Here is a 20,788-nt window from a genome sequence, read left to right as displayed (position 1 = left end):
ACACTGCAACTGCCGGTCATCATATTGACACAATTCTGCAGGAGGCGCTGCTGTAATCCAGTGGTTTGATCCAAATTAAGCCACATCCGAATGGAAAAAAATCCACTGGACAAGACGCAGTAATCCACAACATCCTATTCTCCAATTTGTCTCCCATTTGCGATGACAGCACGATGATTCCCCTGTAGAACAGCCCGAATGGCCACATATTAGTTCTTAATTTAATTAATCTTTTATCAAATCTTCTGTTAGCCAGGTTTTTCTTCCAAGTAGCGCAGATTTCACCATAAAATCATAAAACGGCCATCTCAAAACATGTGTGTGTGTGTGTGTGTGTGTGTGTGTGTGTGTGTGTGTGTGTGTGTGTGTGTGTGTGTGTGTGTGTGTGTACTGTATGTGTGTACTGTATATACTGTTTTAACTATATTTTACAAAAGCATATTACAAAAGAATGTTCAAATCATGAAATATGAGATGTTGGTTACTAGAAGGCTGTCGTCCTCCGTCAGGTGATTTGAGATCGCCAACAAGTCACAGCTTTTCACATTGTTTAAATTTGCCTAGTTAGATTAATTCCTTATACACATTGAGCGTCTTGTTCTCTTAAGCTCATCCATGATGTTCTGTAACTTATGGATTATTTCCCTCATTTCAACAATGAATTTCCCGGCTTTTGACGTGATCTCACTTTCACTTATTTGGTCGTTTCGTGCAAGCTTGTCCATGTCATCGAGTGCCTTGTTATCTTCCATAACTGAGAGAATGTCAAGCACAAGGCCAACGCCAGCAACAATTCCTGTAAGAGTTCCAGTCAAAAGCACAACTTTAGACATCTGTGCAGCCACTTCACCAATGTCATCTATCCACATCAAGCATGCTAATTCACTGGCGGTGGCAAAACATTTACTAAAACCACTGATATCGTGCTCTGGTTTATTAAGGATGGTCAGTATTTCTTTAGTATTTTGAGAAATTACTTCCATAATTTTAGTCATAGGGATGATTTTTTTCTGAATTTTTTCAAGTCCATTTTTTACATTTTGACGTAATTTCATCTGCTGGCACATTTTCGTTAAGTTTATTATTCCACTACAGATTCCTCCACCTACGGCTACGGCTACTCCCGTTACAGCAACAGCAGCAGAAGCTCCCAGAGTGAATGGAGCTAAAGCTAATCCTGCTATCACGGTGACTCCTCCTGCTATTGCCAATAGTCCTCCATCTCTGCTGTCTTTAATATCACGTCTGAAATCTCCTTCAAAGGTTTTGATGAGACGACTCAGTGACTCGATTTCCTGCTGGAGTTCACGGTGATCTCTCTCATAGAGTCTAATGTACGCCTCTCTGAGACGAATAACTTCATTTCTAAAGAGAACATAAATATTAAGATTTGTTTGTCATTTATTGTAATATAAATATATTTAACTGTTTTAATGGATGTTGATGAAACTGAGTTTATTCATTTTATTTTACATAAGACAATCTCTTACACTAAATCGGGAGGTTCATCCATGATGTTGCTCCATCGGGGAGGATTGGATGATGCCATTGTTGCTGTGATTAAGAAAACACAAGTGAACACATTATCTCTCATTGTTGTCGTTGTCGATAAGCTGTTCCATTTTAATGGAAAATGGCGGTTAGTGCAGAATTATGACTGGTGCTTAAAATCAAGTGCATGATGCAAACAAAAGAATAAGGATAAAAGAATAATGAAGATGAAGTCTCATCGAGGCAGAGGTATGAAAGGTTTGTCAATTGACTACAATAAGCATGAATGGGCCAGTTCTCCTCGCCAGACATTAGTCAAAGACTGTAAATGGGTGTTTACAGGGCAATACAATATTTGATAAGCTTTTACTGAAAAAACTCTTGCTTTAGTCTTCACAGCATGGATCATTTTAGAGATATCATCCTCAGATTTGAAATGAAGCATGACCACACTTGTGGCTACACTTTAGTTGTGGTTATAAGTTGTTATACTACATTCACATAATATTTTTACACATTTAATATTTATATATTCTTAATATTTTTTGTTTTTGTTTTTTCTTATATATCTCAATATTAATAACAGTATGATTAAATATGAGTCTTGAACAGTAAACTCTCAAGGGTTGGTTTTCTAAATATATGTTGGTTATGTGTCTATTCAGAATGACTTATGAGCAACGACCTTTTTATTTTGGGTATGTCATGTTTGCCCCACATGCCAAAATTGGAGCTGTCTGGTAAGGTGATATATTCCACCCCCCAGTGGCCTATATGAGTCAAATAAATTTAGTACAAACACAATTTACACAGAAAAATAAACGCCTCAATTGTCATTTTCTGAGGGTGATTTGATGTTTAAAGCTGCTAACACAAAACTGATGTTGCTCAAATTCATCATGAAATGCACTTACTGAATGAAGGAGGTTGTTCGGTGCTCTTATCTGAGGAATCACTGTCAGCACAGGCTTGCACACTAAAAGTGTTACTTGAAACAAACCATTCACTCATGTAACGAATCTTCAGACCAAGTCTGCAAAGCAAAAACCACAATATACACTTGTTATACATATTTACATCTGCAACTGTAAAACAAACTTTTGTGCAAAATGCTCTATTTTATTTGCTTGTATTTTTGCTGTGACTTTATTCTGTAGCCTGTTCAACCATGTTCAGAGTTTATCTTTTCACAAATCTTACCCTGCGCATGCGGTTCTTTATGGCATCATATTATCTTCATTAAAAAAAAAACCTTTTAGTAATGATTATGACACAAAAAGAAATACAAATAATTATGCATGGCACGGCTTTTTGTGTCTCGCATTAAAAAAAAATATTCCCAAAGAGAAAATAAATCTCTTACCTGGAGAATAAAAACAGATGATATGATGACCTTTTCTAATACATTTCCATCCGTTTTCTAACAGTATATTGTCAGTAATTTAAACTTATGTCCAGTGATATCTGCGTGTGTCTGAGCAATATCTTGTGAGTCAATGCTGCTGTTGGTTAATGATCTACAGCAATCAAACAATAGCACACTCACTATCATGACTCTACCCATACACAAAATAAATATATTTTCAGGATATATTTTGGAATATATGCAAATATTTGAAATTGGCCCAATAAATATATTTCATACTTATATTTCATATATTTTTGTTATATTTCAGAATATATTTCAATGTATTTTTTTCTGTATGGGTCCCCAAAAGTGTCAAAAATATATGTGGCATTATTCCAAATACATTGAAATATATTCTGAAATATAACAAAAATATATGAAATATAAGTATGAAATATATTTATTGGGCCAATTTCAAATATTTGCATATATTCCAAAATATATCCAGAAAATATATTTAAAATATATTTCTTTTGTGTATGGGTACAGCAGGACAGTTGTGATTGGATCCAAAGGGAAAATTCAGATCAACAGAATGTGTTTTATTGCCTTTATCATATATTTATAAATAAACACGATTATAATGATAAAGCTTTTTTTCTGAAGTCACTAAATTTAAACAGATGTATTGTGACGGCCCCTGTGCGATTGTTAATCATCTTTGTTCTGTTGAGGTGATTGCTGATCGGGTGCACCTGGAACCTGTGAGCCAGTGGAGATAAAGCTCCACTTGGTCAAACTACTCGAGCATTCCCTTCTCTGCAATCCAGACGTTTGCCAATTGTGTCCCACCACTGGAGCATTTCCTCATCTGGACATTTAATTCCAATGTACTCTTTCTTGAGTTTACACAAGGTAGGCTCAACTTTTTTGCTCCATAAAGCAAACAATGCATCACTGTAAAGACCACCCATTGGCCCAATGACGGAGTCCAACGGCCTGGGCGAAGGGATAATGTGTATGTCTTTTCAGCGCTCCGGTGAAGTTAACTTAATTTATTGGAATTTATAAATATTACTTTAGCTCTACGCTTAATCTGACTCCAATTTCAAATGATAATCAAATTTAGATTGTGTTTCCGATTAAAGAAATAGTCATAATATAAATTATGAATTAATTTAGATCTTTGATTATTCTAAGCATCTCATAATTTCAAATATTATTTCATTAAGGACCCGGTGTCACTTTGAGACGTTACGTCACTAATGTGCGCTCACGATCACAAACTAGCCAGTCCTGAAATAGTCAGAGGATGCAGTGCAACTATTTTACCCTAAGCGGCCGCTCACTGCTGACTCATAACAAAGGTGTATTTTTTCTAATAGTTGTGGGCTTGCACCAAGTCAGTGATAGTCAGAAATCGGAAGGTCTCCTTAATGATGTGCTCCATGCTCCATTCATTAGTGCCTTAGGTGTGATCTATCCTGGAGTAGCTTTGCAGAAACACCAGACTGCACTTTAATCTACTGGAAATAATGATTTCTAAAAATGCAGAATGAATCAAGATGTAACATTTATTTGTCAAGTAAAATTGTATCATGCCAATTACACAAGTGATTAAAAGCCAATTCAGAAATAATAAATACATGACATCAGTTACTCAAAGATGACTCTAAAAGTAAGCAATGCATTCCTGACAGAGACACACAGTGGTGTGTGAGTGTTTTCCAATAGGAAAACACTGAAACAGCACTGTATGGGGGCTGATCCTGGTAAAGGATCCCAAAGACTGCTCTGTCCCCTTGCCTTAAATACCCAGACCAGAACAAAAGGGTTATACAAATATTGTTTAGAGTTGTTTTGGGTCAATCCATGTCCCCCAGGGGGTAACTCCTGGTTTCTTGAGATATCTTAAAGAGACATCACCCAGAGAGGAGAACAGGATTCTCCTAAGTTCTCAAACCAATGACTGCAATAAAATTAAGACCATTTTACCAATCGCACTGAGACACTTAAAATGATACCAAACATGAAAAGGAAAAACAATAGATTCACAAGATACATCATATGTGATATATAGACATTCTTAGTGAAGTTTTGGTGACTTGACTCACGAGAAGAGGAAGGGAGGAGGGAGAGGGGGATTCAGAGATAAGGAAGAAGAAAAGTTTGGACAGTAAAGTCACACTCCCTGTGCTCTGTCTTTGCTATCTTCTGTCCAGGATGCGTTTTATGGCTTTATTGCAGGGTGAGTTTCGTCTTAGCAGGAAAACCAGTCCTTACAGTCTCATGACTTTTGGTGTTGCTCTAGTGTCATGCTGTTCTATTGCTCCCAGCAACTCAACACAATTAATCCTTTTGCAAAGCAATTGAATCTCTTCAGAAATCAAAATTAATTCAGAAATCTTCTTTCTCCTCTCACATGTTTAATGGAGAGAGTTCTCTAGTGGTGAGACTAATAAATGGGTGATTCTTCAATTGGGGGCTATTTAGCCATCTTACATTTTGATGAATGAAATTTGGTTGAATTTTGTTAGAATTATGTCAAGATAATGCTTACATGCTTTGATGTAAAGATATAATAATGGCCACGACTGAGCTTAAATATAATTTGAGTATTTTATATCTATTTTCCAACTGACACTGCAAAACGTCATTCCCGTCACAACATCAAAAAGTCTCATAATGTAAAGAATGTATCAAGGAGATCATTTAAACTCATTTATCTTGCAAACATTGTTAACCTTCAACAATACGTATAAAAAACAAAATGTTTACATTCAGCGAATTACATATATTTTCTTGTTCTTACCATCAAAATGTGTTTTTCTGCGTTCATCAAAGCACACTTTTGTTTAATTTCTGGAAAATTAATTTTAGAAGTTTTTTCTTTGAATAAGTGGATGAGTATTTCATTAGGCTTTTCATGTAGCACCTCAAGATTGAACAAAACAGTTTTAAAGTTATGTTTGCTGTAAATTAAGCAACGTAGCGGTAATGACATACTGTTCTGGTAATGACATAGTGTTTTGGTAATGACATAAATGAAAAGTGCATTGATACATAAAGCAAATTTTAAAGGCTTAAATAATGACTTCTGGTGAATGTTGTTGAAAGAAATGGACAGATTTGAGGATATATATATATATATATATATATATATATATATATATATATATATATATATATATATATATATATATATATATATATATATATATATATATATATATATATATATATATATATATATAATATGACACAAACATCAACTTGAACATGTTTATTTATCAGTAATTTGTTAGTCAGAAAAATATTAGACTACCTTAAAAGTATTGCTTAATTTAACAAACCTGTGTGTGTGTGTGTTTTATATCACTAGTGCAGTGTCCGTTCTCGGAGCATATAAGCCCGGCCCGTGTGAGGCGTGCCGCTTACCGCTCGCGCTGTTCTGTAGTTTACTAAAAGTTTATTAATTCTGAACGTGTCGCGTCTCGCATGTCCATCTATATTGCACCAAATGCGACACTGCACTCCTTTGTGAAGTCGATTGGATGAACCGTTCTCGAAATAATAAAAATGCAAACGGACATACCGACACATAGAGAATACTGCCTTTATTAGAGAGAAGAATATGTTCAGCCCACTCTCTCCGAAGCTTCGAATATTCGATGTTCATTACTACCGAAGCTTCGAAGCTCAAAAAATGGTATTCGGACCAGCCCTAAAAATCACACTATTATGCTATTATGGTAATGACGCTGAATAAGTCTACTCCATGATCAGAAGGAATTCATGATTAAATTACTTACTTTTTCAGACATCAAATATCACTGTTCTTTCATGGCTGACATGTGCTCCCCTGCTAGTCTTCATTTCCATGGTTACGGCATAAACAAGTCTTACCCTCAAAAATATCCTTGTTGTAATCATAGACTGTCGCGGTAATGACAGTATTGTTGTGGACAATACTAAATTGAAAATATTCACAAATTGCACAGATATGAACCTGAATTATGCATCAAGTGCCTTTTAAAGTTACTGTTTAAACATATATTGTGTTTTTTTAATGAACTGATAACATTTTATCACATTTTCAGAGCAGATGAGTTTTAAAGTCTGGGTTGGGGACAAGGCCTCAGAAGCCAAATATTAGTGATGAAAACATTTTTAAATATGGAAATTATACTGAATGTAACGTGATCACATAAATACAGCTGTTCTCACTGTTTCCTGCTTTCATTACAGAGGGACAGTTGTGTAAATGTTTTACTAGCACAAATACTATAACTATAAATATAAAAAAACACAAAAACATGCTTGTCACGAGCAGACTGTATAAAGTGTGGAAAAACAATGTTAAACATTTTAAAACAGTTGTTAAAATTGCCTGTAAAGCTATAATTAAGATCTTATATAATCATTCATAATCTTGTTCAACTTTGCAATGACTGTCAGAAACATTACACATCAGCACACTGGAAAACTGTTTATCATCTATTGGCTTGTCTACTGATACATAATATTGAATAATTATAAAAAAAATCTACTCTAGATTATGAACTATTAAACATTTGTTTCAGTTTGTGAATAGTATATAAAATAAAATGCACCTCAGAATAGTTTTCATAATAAATAAAGGTTTGATTACTCAAAGTAATTGATTCACTATAATAGTTTTGGTGTGTTTGTTGTTAAGTCGTGCTTTTGCATGTTGAAGTCTTTTGTTTTATTGCCACGACTCAATGTTCTTCTTTAAGCATTTCACAGTCAGATGATCAGTAATAACTGTCATGTTCAGAATTATTGGGTGAGTCGCATAAAGCCAGAAGTTCTTCCATATTCTCCCTCAGAGCATTAATGAGGTCTGGTACATCTTCACTACAGACGAGCCGATCCTCTGCCATGAGTCCTGCTGCCTTCAGCACATGTTTGATCATATTAATCACAGGTTTCCAGAGGATGAAGCTTCGGGTTTGTCTCTCCAGTACAGAGACTCTTCCTCTAAGGACGCTCAGTAGGTGTGTGGCTCTCCTGACCTTCTCCTGAACATCACCTGAGATCTCCAGCTGCTGCTTCACCTCTTTAATGTCCTTCTGAATGTTAGACAGCACATTATTGGTCTTATAAATGTCATTCTGAATATTAGAGATCCTGGATTGATAATCAGACACCTTCCTGCTGTTCTCCTTCACTTGGGAGTTGGTTCGTTTGAGTTCTTCTTCCGCTTCCCTGATAGCGTTTAAAGCCTTGTCGATTACACAAACTCCTTCATACATCATTATCGGACCTAGAGGACAGCAAGAAATCCTATCAGACACACACTGTACTCTTTAATATGATGAAAGTAGGGGTTCTTCTTACCAGCAATCCATCCAGCAATTGGTATCATGAGAACAGCGACTCCTGCTCCTGTTACCAATGCACCCGTGCCCATCCTCTCTTTCTCTCTGTTTAATTCATATTTAGTTAATTCTACTTGTTTTTCCGCTGTCTCCAAAGCCGCTCTGGAATAATTCAGGGCTTCTTCCATAGAGGTCTTCTCGATGTGCAGTTTATCCATGTTCATGCATTTTTCTTTGTGCTGCTGCTCAACCTTTTCTTTTTCTTTGATAAGTTGCTCCATGTGTTCATCCAGATGTTTCAGTTTTTGTACTATCATCATCTCTGATAGTTTCAGGCTCTGCTCTGCGTGTTCAATGTGTTCCCTGATGTCTGTGTAATTGGAGCACATGTCAGTATTGGGATCTACATCTGCATCCATAAGGCACTTGCTGATCTTCCAGATGGAGGCAATGCCCTCTTTCAGAGGCCCAGCGACCGCCTCCATATCCATAACTCTGAGAGGATGAGGATATGGCGGGGGGGGAAGATGCTGACAATATGAATGGCGTTTACCATGTACATACACTAGGGCTGCACGATTAACTGCAGTTAAACCGAAACAGTGATTTGGCTTAGTGCGATTATGAAATCACAAAAGTTGTGATATTTTTTCGATTTTAAATAAAATAAATATACACACAGTGTGTTAGTGAAGAGCTAGTCTCAGCCTCAGACGTCACGCCCACGGAACGTTGGCTAAACGTCTGATGCATATGGCACACTTTTCTGGAAACACTTCAGGAGTTTCGAAGTCGCGATCTGATTGGTTGAATTCTACAGGATGTCCACGAGACGTGTGTGTCGCGTTCTTTAACGGTCCGTCTGGAAACAAATGCCGTGACGCCAAAACCCCTCGTGGAAGAAGAAAGCCATTGTGTTTACAACTGAGACAAATGAGCGCTTACCAGGATCAACTAAACGCTGGATTTTCAAAAGTATGTGAAGTTTGCGGCTCCATTGTTGCAGTAAACTTGCACAACGTTCTTGAATGAATAATTTATTAAATGCACACCGGTCTGTTATTGTAGGGACATCGACATTATATTGGCACGCCCCTAAACATGACGCGGAACAAAACGAACTGTGATTGGTTGCGTTATATGTCAGTCAAACGTCCTCTTGGCCAAGAAAAGAAAAAACACCCCTTCACTTTTGTGTGTTTTTTTTCTGGATCGTGGCAGATTTGGAGATTGTATGCACAAAAAATCTCTGTATTGTCACATTTTTGACAATTTCCCATTCATTTCCTATGGAGTAATTTTTTACCAAAGAGCAGAAGTGTGACGACCACTTAGCATGCTTGGATCATGACCTCAATATTTTTTGTGTGTTCACATACCTAATACCATAAAAGTCACCTAGTTTCATAACATTCCGATGAAGCTGCGATTTTTAAAAATTTTAAATAGATTTATGTAATCTGAATTTATTAGTGTGTATGTGTATAAAAGTGTGTTTGTGTGTGTGTGTGTGGATGTGTCTGTTTTTCACTCTTGATGTTTTATAGATTCACCCCTTCACTGTTGTGTGCTTTTTTTCTGGATCGTGGCAGATTTGTAGATTGTACGCACAAAAAAACTCTGTATTTTCTTATTTTTGCCAATTTCCCATTCATTTCCTATGGCGGACCATTTGGTCCCGAAGACCTTGAGTGTGACTATTTTTTTTACAACCACTTAGACTATTCAAATCCTGTCGCCAATTTTTTTTGGGTGTTTATATACCAAGTACCAACAAAGTCACCAAATTTCGGACCATTCCGATGAAGCTATGATTTTATAAAAAAAATTATTTAAACATTTTGGGACCATTTGGTCCGAAGAACACCAGAGGGTTAAAATAGTAATATTTTGTATTATGTTTAATATTTTTATTTAACAATAATCATAATAATAATAATAATAATAATAATAATAATAATAATAATAATAATAATAATAATAATAATAATAATAATATTCAAGCACAACACTTTGGGCCAAAATGTGCAGTTCCCAAACAAGCACAACACACTTATTGTTCTTTATAATTTAGTTTTGTTTATTTGTTTTAAAAATCACATTAAAAATAGCAATTTTAAACAGAAATGTGTGATTAGATTTTCATGCAGCCATATATATATATATATATATATATATGTTTTCATTTACAACACAATATCAAAAACTGATAATTTTTCACTTTACTTTGTGAATGGAGGCAAACACACTCACCTGGATAAGTGGACCGGTCTCATTTCATCTGTCATAGAAACACAATAGAAAAGAATTACTGATATTGTGGGCCATTCGTCAGCAATGATTCATTTCATTAAAAAGTGTTGGAGTTAGAGTAAAATGTCTCAGCTGTGGTAACATTAGTGAAAAGCCTATTAAGCAATATCACAATATAATAGTCCATAATGATGATATTCAGTATTCAGCATGACATAAGTCTGATGTTGCTTTAACACACACAGTTCAATGAATCGGTGCTGATATTTAAGTATTTAACATGTCGAGTCACCTTTATTTATATAGCGCTTTTTACAATAGATTGTCTCAGAGCAGCTTTACAGAGATAACAGGAAAAAGATGCAACAAAGTTTGTTTCTAGAAGAAAATAGCGTCACAGTCCAGCTTAAGTTCAATACTGCGATCATAACTGTCGTCATTAATGCTGATAGATCTCTAGGAGTTTTACTGCCTTGTAATAGAACATTCATCACATGTACACAATAATAATAATATAGGCTATATTAGAATTTTTTTTATGACTTCGAAACCTCTGCCTATGCAACCCAGTATTTATTCTGCTCTCCACTGACCACTTGGTCCATTGCTCCAACGAGGCACTTGTTACACACAGTATAAGAAGTGTGTAATGTATAAGAGTATAAGTCTATGCAAAAACCACAGTGTCAATGAAATCACGTCGGTGCAATTCTACGTCACATTGCATAGAATCTGAGAACAGCTCATTCTGAGAAAGTGCTTATGATTGATTGAGATTGTAAAAAAAACACTGGGTGGATTTTTATTATTCTAGGGTGGTTTTGCTCACACACTGCCGACACACATTTATGTTCAAACACCATGTAAAAGTGAATTTTGCATAATAGGTGCCCTTTAAAGGGGGGGTGAATTGCTGTTTCATGCATACTGAGTTTTTTACACTGTTAAAGAGTTGGATTCCATTGCTAAACATGGACAAAGTTTCAAAAGTTAAGTTGTACGTTTGAAGGAGTATTTTTGTTCCAAAAATACTCCTTCCGGTTTGTCACAAGTTTCGGAGGGTTTTTTTCGAGTATGGCTCTGTCTTACGTAAGAGAGGGCGGAATTTCCTTATATGGGTCCTCAGGGCACTTCTCCGCGGGCGCGCGCGCACTCGTAGACCAGAGAGAGAAGAGAGCGAAAGCAGTACGTTACCTCTAAGCGCTATGCTCGGCTTTTAGGGAAGTCAGTGTCACCAAAGAAGTGTGTTTTTGGTTGCCAGGGCAAGACAACCCTGCACAGATTCCCAAAGAACCCAGCGTTAAGGGAACAGTGCATGGAGTTTGTTTTTCCTGAGCATAAACGGAGTTGTGTAGACTGTTTGTTCCCTGCATTTCGACGATGATTGTTTTATAAACAAAGCCCATCGACGGATTTGCAGATCGTCTAATGCTTAAGGATCGAGCAGTCACAATGATAAAGGTTCGCTGTCGCATGCGGTGAGTAAACTGCTTCAAATGTCTCTCTGTGTTGTTGTTAGCTCGGTTAGCACTATAGCACACCGCCCACACGGCCCGCCCCCAGCCGCTCGTTTTTTCCGGAAAGACTCGGTATAGCCCATCTTTATATTATAAATATAATAAAACTAAAGACGTTTTGGAGATATGAAGGATGCAATACTACTCTATAGGTACTCAAGATTAACAGGAGATTGAGTGAAAATGAGCAATTCACCCCCCCTTTAAAGCAATTTCTAAGCAGTGTCCTACAGCAGGGTAGTCTTGCAGTATTTAACTAAAGATAACTGCATCTACTAAAGTGCTTCTAACACTTACAGAGTATGTATAGTATATTAATGATATAAATGAAACCACTTCTTTGGAATTAAAATAAATGTAACAAACCACTGTATTAAAAGGTTTAATAAAGCTACATGCAAGAATTTTTTAAAGTCCATCTAAATATAAATGTAACAAACTCACAGATTATAGTCCAGTGTGTCATTTCTGTATACTCTATCAGCACCAAACAGAAGTCAGAAGGTTTTCCTATGAATATAGCTTGCTAATAAAGAGATACTTTTAATAATGGAAATACCCACATATCAGTGAACTTATTACATAAATGCATTTAACGTTTAGTTACAACACTCTTTACAGAAAGAAATAACACAGTTATGTATCATCATCAAGTTTGTCCGAAAGAATGAAGATAGTGAGAGTGTAAGTCTTATTAAAAAAGCAACATTTTGGGAAAAAAAAAAGCTGAGAAAATAACGTTCTTTTCAAAGACTTCATCAAGATGGGATTAAGAGCGTTGATTAAAACAAAGGACTGTGAAGCTTTGAGTGTGTTGATGGACTCAATTCATCACCTTTGATCACCTTTTTTTAAATTAAACTTATCAACATTCAAGTGTTGATTAAAAAAAAAAAAGAGTTAGAACCGATTTCTGAAATTGCCATGAAATTGGTTTGTGGTTGGAAACAAAAGAAAAACACTGACGGAGAAATAATTTACACTGTAGGACAATGAAATGCTCAAATCGCTCAATCTAATGTCATGTTAGTCAGTAGTTGGGCTCTTGTTCTGTCAGGTGGATTGATTATCAATATGTCTTATCCGTTCATAGAGGATATGCATATAACAGAAGAAGAACTTACTGTACACATAAGATTTGAAAAGAAATCTGAGGTATTTTTTTACTGACTGCCAAAAGCCACAGAACAGAGAAGCAATGGCTCGCTGCGATTCACAGAAACATCTGGATCTAGGCAGAGAAAGGTGGATTTGCATTTATATTTTGTCAATATGTTGAATTTTGAGGTAAAATCATACTTGTTTTTGTTATGTACTGTATTGACAACTCATTAAAATGAAATAAGATGAAATATTTGCAATTTTATATTCTGTGTACACTATGCGCAAGTGTACCTGGACAAAAGCCGTTTTAAACGCAAAGGGTCGTTACACCATATATTGATTTGAAGAAGTTAATAGAAGTAAGGGATACATTACTTTATAATAAATAAATTAAATTTGTGATTTTATTTTTGAAGCAATTCTCACTTTACAGCATTTCAACACGAGTGCCAGTGCTTTTCACAGTACTGTAGCTTTGCAGGAAGGTTTCTTCAAGCGTCTCGGAGACGTTCCCGCAGTTCTTCTGGATTTAGTCTGTCTCAGTTTCTTCTGTTTCTTCATGTAATCACAGACGGACTCGATGATGGTGAGATCAGATCATACCGGCTGCTGTCAGACTCCTTGTGCATACACAAATCTCACTGGATTATTACAATTAATGGCAAAAAGAATGTTTGAAAATGTAAACTGATATTTTAGACCCGCGTGTAAGAGACTTCTTCTTCTTCAGAGTCTAAAAAATGTACATTTCACTGTAAACTGTAAAATACAATCTTGCACATCTGTAAATTTCTCTTTAATTTCCTAATGGTATAAATTACATTGTTCAGAACTAATTTTCTTTCTTTCTGAACTGTATTTGACTTTATTCAACTATACTTATGTACATTATTTTGCATTCGCTGACTTTAAAATGAACTGTCTGTCGATTTCACTGCGTATTTAAACCATTAAACGTGTAATAGTTAAACGTATAAATGTCATTGTTCAGAACTAATCTTCTTTCTTTCTTTAATTGTATTTGACTATTTAATACTTGATGTATTTTTAAATGATTTGCATTCGCTGAATTTAAAATATAATTGTCAATGTCACTGTATTTAATCCGTTAAACACGTATAGTTTTAGAACTAATCTTCTTTATTTATTTATTTATTTATTTATTAAGACTGACAATATTGAACTACTTTGATGTCAGCACTAAACGATTTTTGCATTTAAATGTAATGTGCAGTTTGTTGCCATTGCTGCCAATTTTAACACATTTGTGAATGTCAGTTGACAAGCATTAAAAATTAGTATACAGAATGTCTGTAAGCAAACAGTTAACTGGTCCCATTGACTTCCATAGTTTTTTTTTCCTACTATGGAAGTCAATGGGACCAGTTAACTGTCTGGTTACTGACATTCTTCAAAATATCTTCCTTTGTGTTCAGCAGAAGAAATAAATTCATACAGGTTTGAAACAACTTGAGGGTGAGTTTAATGATGACAGAATTTTCTTTTTCATTTTCTTGTGCATCAACAGAAAGGTTTTTATGTATTTATTTTAGAGATTGTTTTGTAAATAAATTTGTAGTAAATGTAGAGGGTTTTAAATTGAATTTGTGTTGATTGTAACTAGGTTATTAAGATATTTATAATAACTTTGTTATTATTATTATTTTTAATTACAAATGTATTTAATTATATAATAGTGTACATGATGTATATTACATTAAAGTGTACATTAATTGCTTGTCAGTATATTTGGAAGTACACTTTTATCATATTTCAAAGTTCATATAAAAATGTATTAAAGTCCCACTTAAGTTGTTCCAAAAAAAATCACTCTTAATTTCAACTAATTGCATTTAATTTGAGCTTAATCTGTGATACATTTGAAATCAATAACATATTATATGCAATACGTTTGTCGAAAACATTACACTTAATTCACATTTAAGTGTATTGTTAACTGACATTAAAGTATATTTTAGTTCACATTAATTGCTTGTCAGTTCATTAAACAGTACACTTTAACTATATTTTAAATACACTATATGCAAGTATGAAATGACTTCTTACATTTGTATTCAAGTTGTTTAAAAAAGCATTCAAAAGTTCAACTAAGTGCATTTAATATGAAGTTAATTTGTGATACATTTGAAACTAAATACAAATAAAATGCACTAAGCGGTGAAAACATTACATTTAATTCACACTTAAGTGTATTGTTAACTGACATCAAAGTACATTTAGTTCAGTTAATCAATTTTAAAGACACTAGAAGCAATTATCAAAGTAAATATAAAGTTGTATTAAAGTCCCACTTAAGTTGCATTTTATTTCAACTTAATATGTGATATACAGTATACGAAATCAATTACACTTACATTCAGTGCACCGAAAACATTGCATTTAAGTCACACTTAAGTGTATACATTTAAAGTATATTATTTGTATAATAAGTACACTTTATAAAAGGACACTAAAGTGCACTTTTTATTCACAAGGGCAAGGTCAGTGAGAGACTGCTTCATCATAGATGAGTAATGTCACTCAAGTCTTCTTCATTGTGATTTGTTCTGGTGATTGTTTTTGAGCTAATCATACTGTGTTAAGCTGCATTATGTATGGTTTTAAAATGGCACTCTACTTTGTGAGGTGGGGGAGCTGATTACACTGGAAATCATTGATCAATCACTCGGGGTGTGTTTTAAGGACTGCCTGTCCCCTTCAGAGCTGTATTTAAGCAGCAGACTGACCAAACACATCACACTTCTCCAGCTTTGACCAGGCGAGCTGCTCTTGAGAAGAATTTCAGACTGCAGTCATTCATGTAAGTATACTTTCACTCAAGGGCACTTGACTTAAGATGTAGCTAGCTAACAGTTTCTAATACTTTGCATGAGATTATCCAACCCAATTTACTTCCACCGCGTATCTATATCACGAGTTCATGTTTTCATTTGCCATGCTCTTTACGCAAAATGTACCCATTGACTTTAATTGGTTGTCTAGGAGCCGCTTTCCAACAGGTTATTTTAAAATGAAAAGTCAAAATATGTTTAAGTTAGGTTTAGGGAAAGGTTTGGGTTTATATTTGCGAAAATAAGGATCAATCTGGATCTGGGCATTTCTAAAAAGTGTATAAATCACTAGTTTTTCTAAAAAAAAAATATTTTTTTTAAATTGAAATTCAGAAGTTATACAACTTTTATTTTAAAAAAAAGTTTTGTCAGCATTGCGATTCTCTTTGTACACATATACACTCTTTAATGGACGTATGCACGAAAACACAATTTAAAACAACGCAGGCCTATTATTCATGTACTACTTCTACTTGTATTAAGTTGCTCAAGCAAGTAGTTAAAAATATTTAACCATGTACTTATATTAAGATTGCAAACATTTTAAATTAAAACTTAAAATTGACAAAACAGCCGACTATCATGCCTTTTCTTTTGCATTTAAATTTTAATACAATACATCTTGAATGTCACAAAGAACTTGTTTTTCCACCTCCACGAATGAGACGAGTGTTGTTCATTATGTCGCCTTGTTGAGGTAAATTGTAGTTTCACACATACTCCGTTTGCAGTGTGTATGCGGTGCGTATTTTTGTCCGTACCCATGTTAACAGGTCAGAGCTTTCACGCTGCACGCGGATGCGGTCCGGCGATCCGTTCCAGGTGCGGTGCGTATACAGCAGTGCAGAGATCGTTTCCGCACCGAGACTATAGCCGCCTTTCCAATGCGCACGACATTCGCATTTGATTGTCGCATTTCGCCCCCTGGTGTCAGTCGCACGGAACTTTGAAATTGGTCGTGAAGCAACCGTTACCCTCGGCTATTCACAATGGTAAAATGAATGATGTTAATGAATGTAATGCATGCATGAATATATCCACACAAAACGAATGACCCTCAATACATCTAATATAAAAAACAGTCGATTTTATAGAGCTAATCAATATAAATATTGATTTAATAATGATACAAATATTTTTTCAGCCATAATTATTAATAACCGTCATTTTGCAGGAATAGCGTTTACATTAAAGTATTAAAATATTGGTAATTCTAGCTTCGCGCTCATAGTTTTGATTATAATACATCACATCCGGTCGACCGGTCGCATACGGTCTAGCCGCAGAAGTTCAGATATTTCAACGCATCCGAAGCTCAAATCGGATCCGAAATTTCCGCATACGCATGTGATCGGAACTCCCCGCAGCTCCCGTACGACTCTCCATTGGAAATGAATGACTTCCGGTCCGACGGCTGTCGTTTGTCGTGTGTAGTGGAAAGGCGGCTTATTTCTGCTGTGCTGCACGCGCTGAATTAAAGTGACAGCACATGGTTCGTGGTCAAAATGAACACAGATTGATATGAAAATATAATAATCTCACCATACATGCGTTTAATTGTATACAACAATTTTTCACAGTCATCTTTTTACTTTTAGAAGACTTTTAGTAAATCAAGGAAAACTACAATTTACCTCAACAAGGTGCACATAATGAACAACACTCGTCTCATTCGTGGAGGTGGAAAACATGCGAGATTTATTGTATAAAGATTTAAATTATGCAAAAGAAAGGGCATGAGTCTGCAGTTTTTGTCAATTTTAAGTTTTAATTTAAAATGTATGCGATTTTATATAAGTACATGGTTAAATATTTTACCACTTGCTTGAGCAGCTTAAAATAGAATTATATAGAAGTAATGAATTGAATAATACGTTGTTTAAATTTGTTTAAATGTGAATACGTCTATTAAAGAGAGTATGTGTACAGAGAATCACAATGCTGACAAAACTTTTTTAAAAGGTGCTCTAAGTGATGTCGTAGAGAGACGTTACTTCTTGTTGACGTTCGAATTGTTGTCAAACAAAACGGAGGCTTGCTCGACCCTCCCTCCTCCTCATCCCGTCTCCTCCCTCCTCCCCTCCCTCCCCCCCTCCCCTCCCTTCCGGCATAAAGGAAAGTCAAAGTAGTCACTACAAACAAAATTGAGTTTTACTGATACTTCATTCAATGTGTAATGTCACCGTTAGATAAATGCTTTTATATATTGCAGAACAGAATGCAGAAAAAGAGAAACATTATCTTAAAATCATTTCGCCACCTGAGGTTATAACTATAGCTCCCATACAAGGACGCAATAATAGCATGATAGCGTTAGCTTCGCGTTTCCCACTGAGCATAAACAACAGCGGTGTCGTAAACAAATTTAGTCAAAGTTGTCAATAGCCTATAAATGAACATTCAAATTCATAACAAACCGTGGGTTAAAACAATCATTCACACAAATTGTCGCCCTATACTGTGAGTTTGCTTGATCATTTCAAAGTAGTCACCAAAGTTAACGCTGACTGCATAGTTCTAGCTAATGACATCCTTGTGTTGGTTTGGTGAACATGAACGTTTATTTAGAAAGAAAAATGGATTTACCTGTTCTGCAAAAACAGAGCAACTGGAATGTCGGATTGGAAGCCCTTCTGCCGGCGGAGTTCTCGCCACCTTTCCAAGGTTTTTCCGATGTAAATTCGGTACTTCCAGCGTTCCTTATCCTTTGTCCTTCTTCTTTGCAATTTGTTCATCGGAATGTCGTCTCTTTGGTCGTGTGTCGGACATAATTCAAACTTCATTTATGTCGTTCATATGGTTTATGACATCAAAGTACCGCAAGAGCAGTCCAAAAGCATAAGGAGCCATCTACTTTCTATTCGCTCCTGCGGTACTTTGATGTGATTCACCGATCGGTCTGTGCAGCGCCGGTTCAAGTCCAACAAGCCTATTATCAGGGGTGCTGGAGGGCTGGACATGATGCTACATAAACGCTTTTTGACTTTCTCAGTTGGTGTACATCTATAGGGTTCAGAGAATTATTTTTTCCCACAGTAATTTCACACATATCTAGTACAATTATGTGGTTTTGTTTTATTAATACAGTGTGTGCGTTTTTAAAGCTGATGTTAATTCTTATCTGATATTGCTTTCAGATCTATTTAATTCCAAGATGTCCGACACAATAAATCTGCATCTAATTGGTGGAGGCGGAGGTGGTGCATTCTCATTTACTGGTGTGGACAACGGTGCCAGTTTAGAGAAGATCGGAGTCTGGGTGGGAGGATGGCAGGTTAGGGGTGTCAGGGTCTGGCTTTCAGATGGAAGAGTTGAAAATTTTGGAGAAGGTTCTGGACCGTATCAAGAGTACACGTTCTCACCTGGTGAGTGTTTCACCTCACTTTCCCTGTGGGGGAACGGAGCAGGAACACGTCTTGGAGCCATCAAATTCAAGACCAGTTTGGGGGGAGAGTTTTTTGCAAAGATGACAGACTGGGGTTTAAAAAAAGAATATCCCATGGATGTCGGGTCTGGATATTGTTTGGGAGTTGTAGGAAGAGGTGGTGCCGACATTGACTGCATGGGATTCATGTTTCTCAAAGCAATTGAATCAACAGTTCTCACCGATGTCCACTATCCCACTATCCACCAACTGATACCACAGGTGGCAGTAGAAGACATCGAATCCCTCAGTTACAGGAACAACTCCTCCACCACACAAAATCAAAAACTTGAAAGCTCAAAGACTATAAATAAGAAATCTTCATGGTCTGTGAGTGCAAGTTTATCTGCAACATTTAAAATGGAAGTGAAGGCTGGGGTTCCAGAGGTTGCTGAAGTTACTAAAGGATTCAGTGTCACCATTGGATTTCAAGGCACTTATGGTCAGGTGAACACAGAAGAGAGAACCGAAAAGCTGATTACAAATGTAGAGGTGCCACCAGGGAAGAAGCTTGATGTTTCCATCACTATTGGCAGAGCCACTTTTGACCTGCCTTACACTGGCACAGTGAAGATGACCTGCAAGAACGGCAGTGTGTTTGCGTACAGAACCAAGGGCAGATACGAAGGCGTCACTTACACTGATATCAAAGTGGATACCAAGGAATCTCCTCTGTAATGTCAAGACAGATTGCACATGTAATGTACAAGTTCTTTGAATACTTCTAATTTTGTCAATCATGTATCAGTTGCTTTACATTCAGGCCTCATTGTATTTTTTGGGCCGGTGTTTGGGTGTTCAGGGGAAATATATATATATATTCAACATTTGTTGTTTTCAAATAACCTTATATAATACCAATACACAAATATTCATATAGCTTCATACTTTGTGTAATCACAATAAATAATCTCTAGATACTGATTCTGTAATAATGTGTTTAAAATTACATTTAATTAAAAAAAATACAATTTATTAAATAAACCTTCTGTTGTAAGCAGTGTTCCCTCTACTTATTTTCTTATTTTCATTATTTTTCTCTATTGGGCGAACATTTCAGCCACATGAGCAACAGTCTTTATACCAGACTTGAAAAGTGACTAAATGTGGTTGAATCATTTAGTTGTAACTTGTAAGTTACAAGTTACAACTAAATGATTTAACGTCATTTAATTAATGTGCTATTTCTATTTGATTTGACCCTTAAAGTAACTTAGTTAAGTAAAGTAAAGTAATCTCTGTTGCTCTATGATGCTGTATTTCATTTGAATGTGCAGAAATGCTTATGGTTGGGATCTCAGTCAAGGAGTAATATCTCACAATATAGTGACACTTTATAGTTAACTTAGTGTATTACTAACGTAAATACTTTGTAACATGAAGCACATTTTTATATGGATTAAAGGATAGTCCAATCACAGCGAGTTCAGCGATAAAGTCACGGCCAATGACAA

At 35.7% G+C, this 20,788-nt stretch overlaps 2 protein-coding genes across 2 annotated transcripts in view; one reads left to right on the top strand and one right to left on the bottom strand.

The window, feature by feature from the left end:
* Positions 1-20,788, bottom strand: part of LOC308686976 (uncharacterized protein) — a 176,017-nt gene that overhangs the window by 59,506 nt on the left and 95,723 nt on the right. The gene's annotated exons all lie outside the window — the stretch shown is intronic.
* LOC308705814 (aerolysin-like protein) lies at positions 19,065-20,012 on the top strand (the record flags this gene model as incomplete). Its single annotated transcript, XM_081391029.1, has 1 exon — positions 19,065-20,012. One exon carries the CDS (start codon positions 19,065-19,067, stop codon positions 20,010-20,012), a length of 948 nt encoding a protein of 315 aa, XP_081247155.1.

This window comes from Scardinius erythrophthalmus (assembly GCF_964197995.2).
Source record: "Scardinius erythrophthalmus genome assembly, chromosome: 2".
NCBI classification, from domain to species: Eukaryota; Metazoa; Chordata; class Actinopteri; order Cypriniformes; family Leuciscidae; genus Scardinius; species Scardinius erythrophthalmus.
This window is presented reverse-complemented; position numbering and strand designations above follow the sequence as displayed.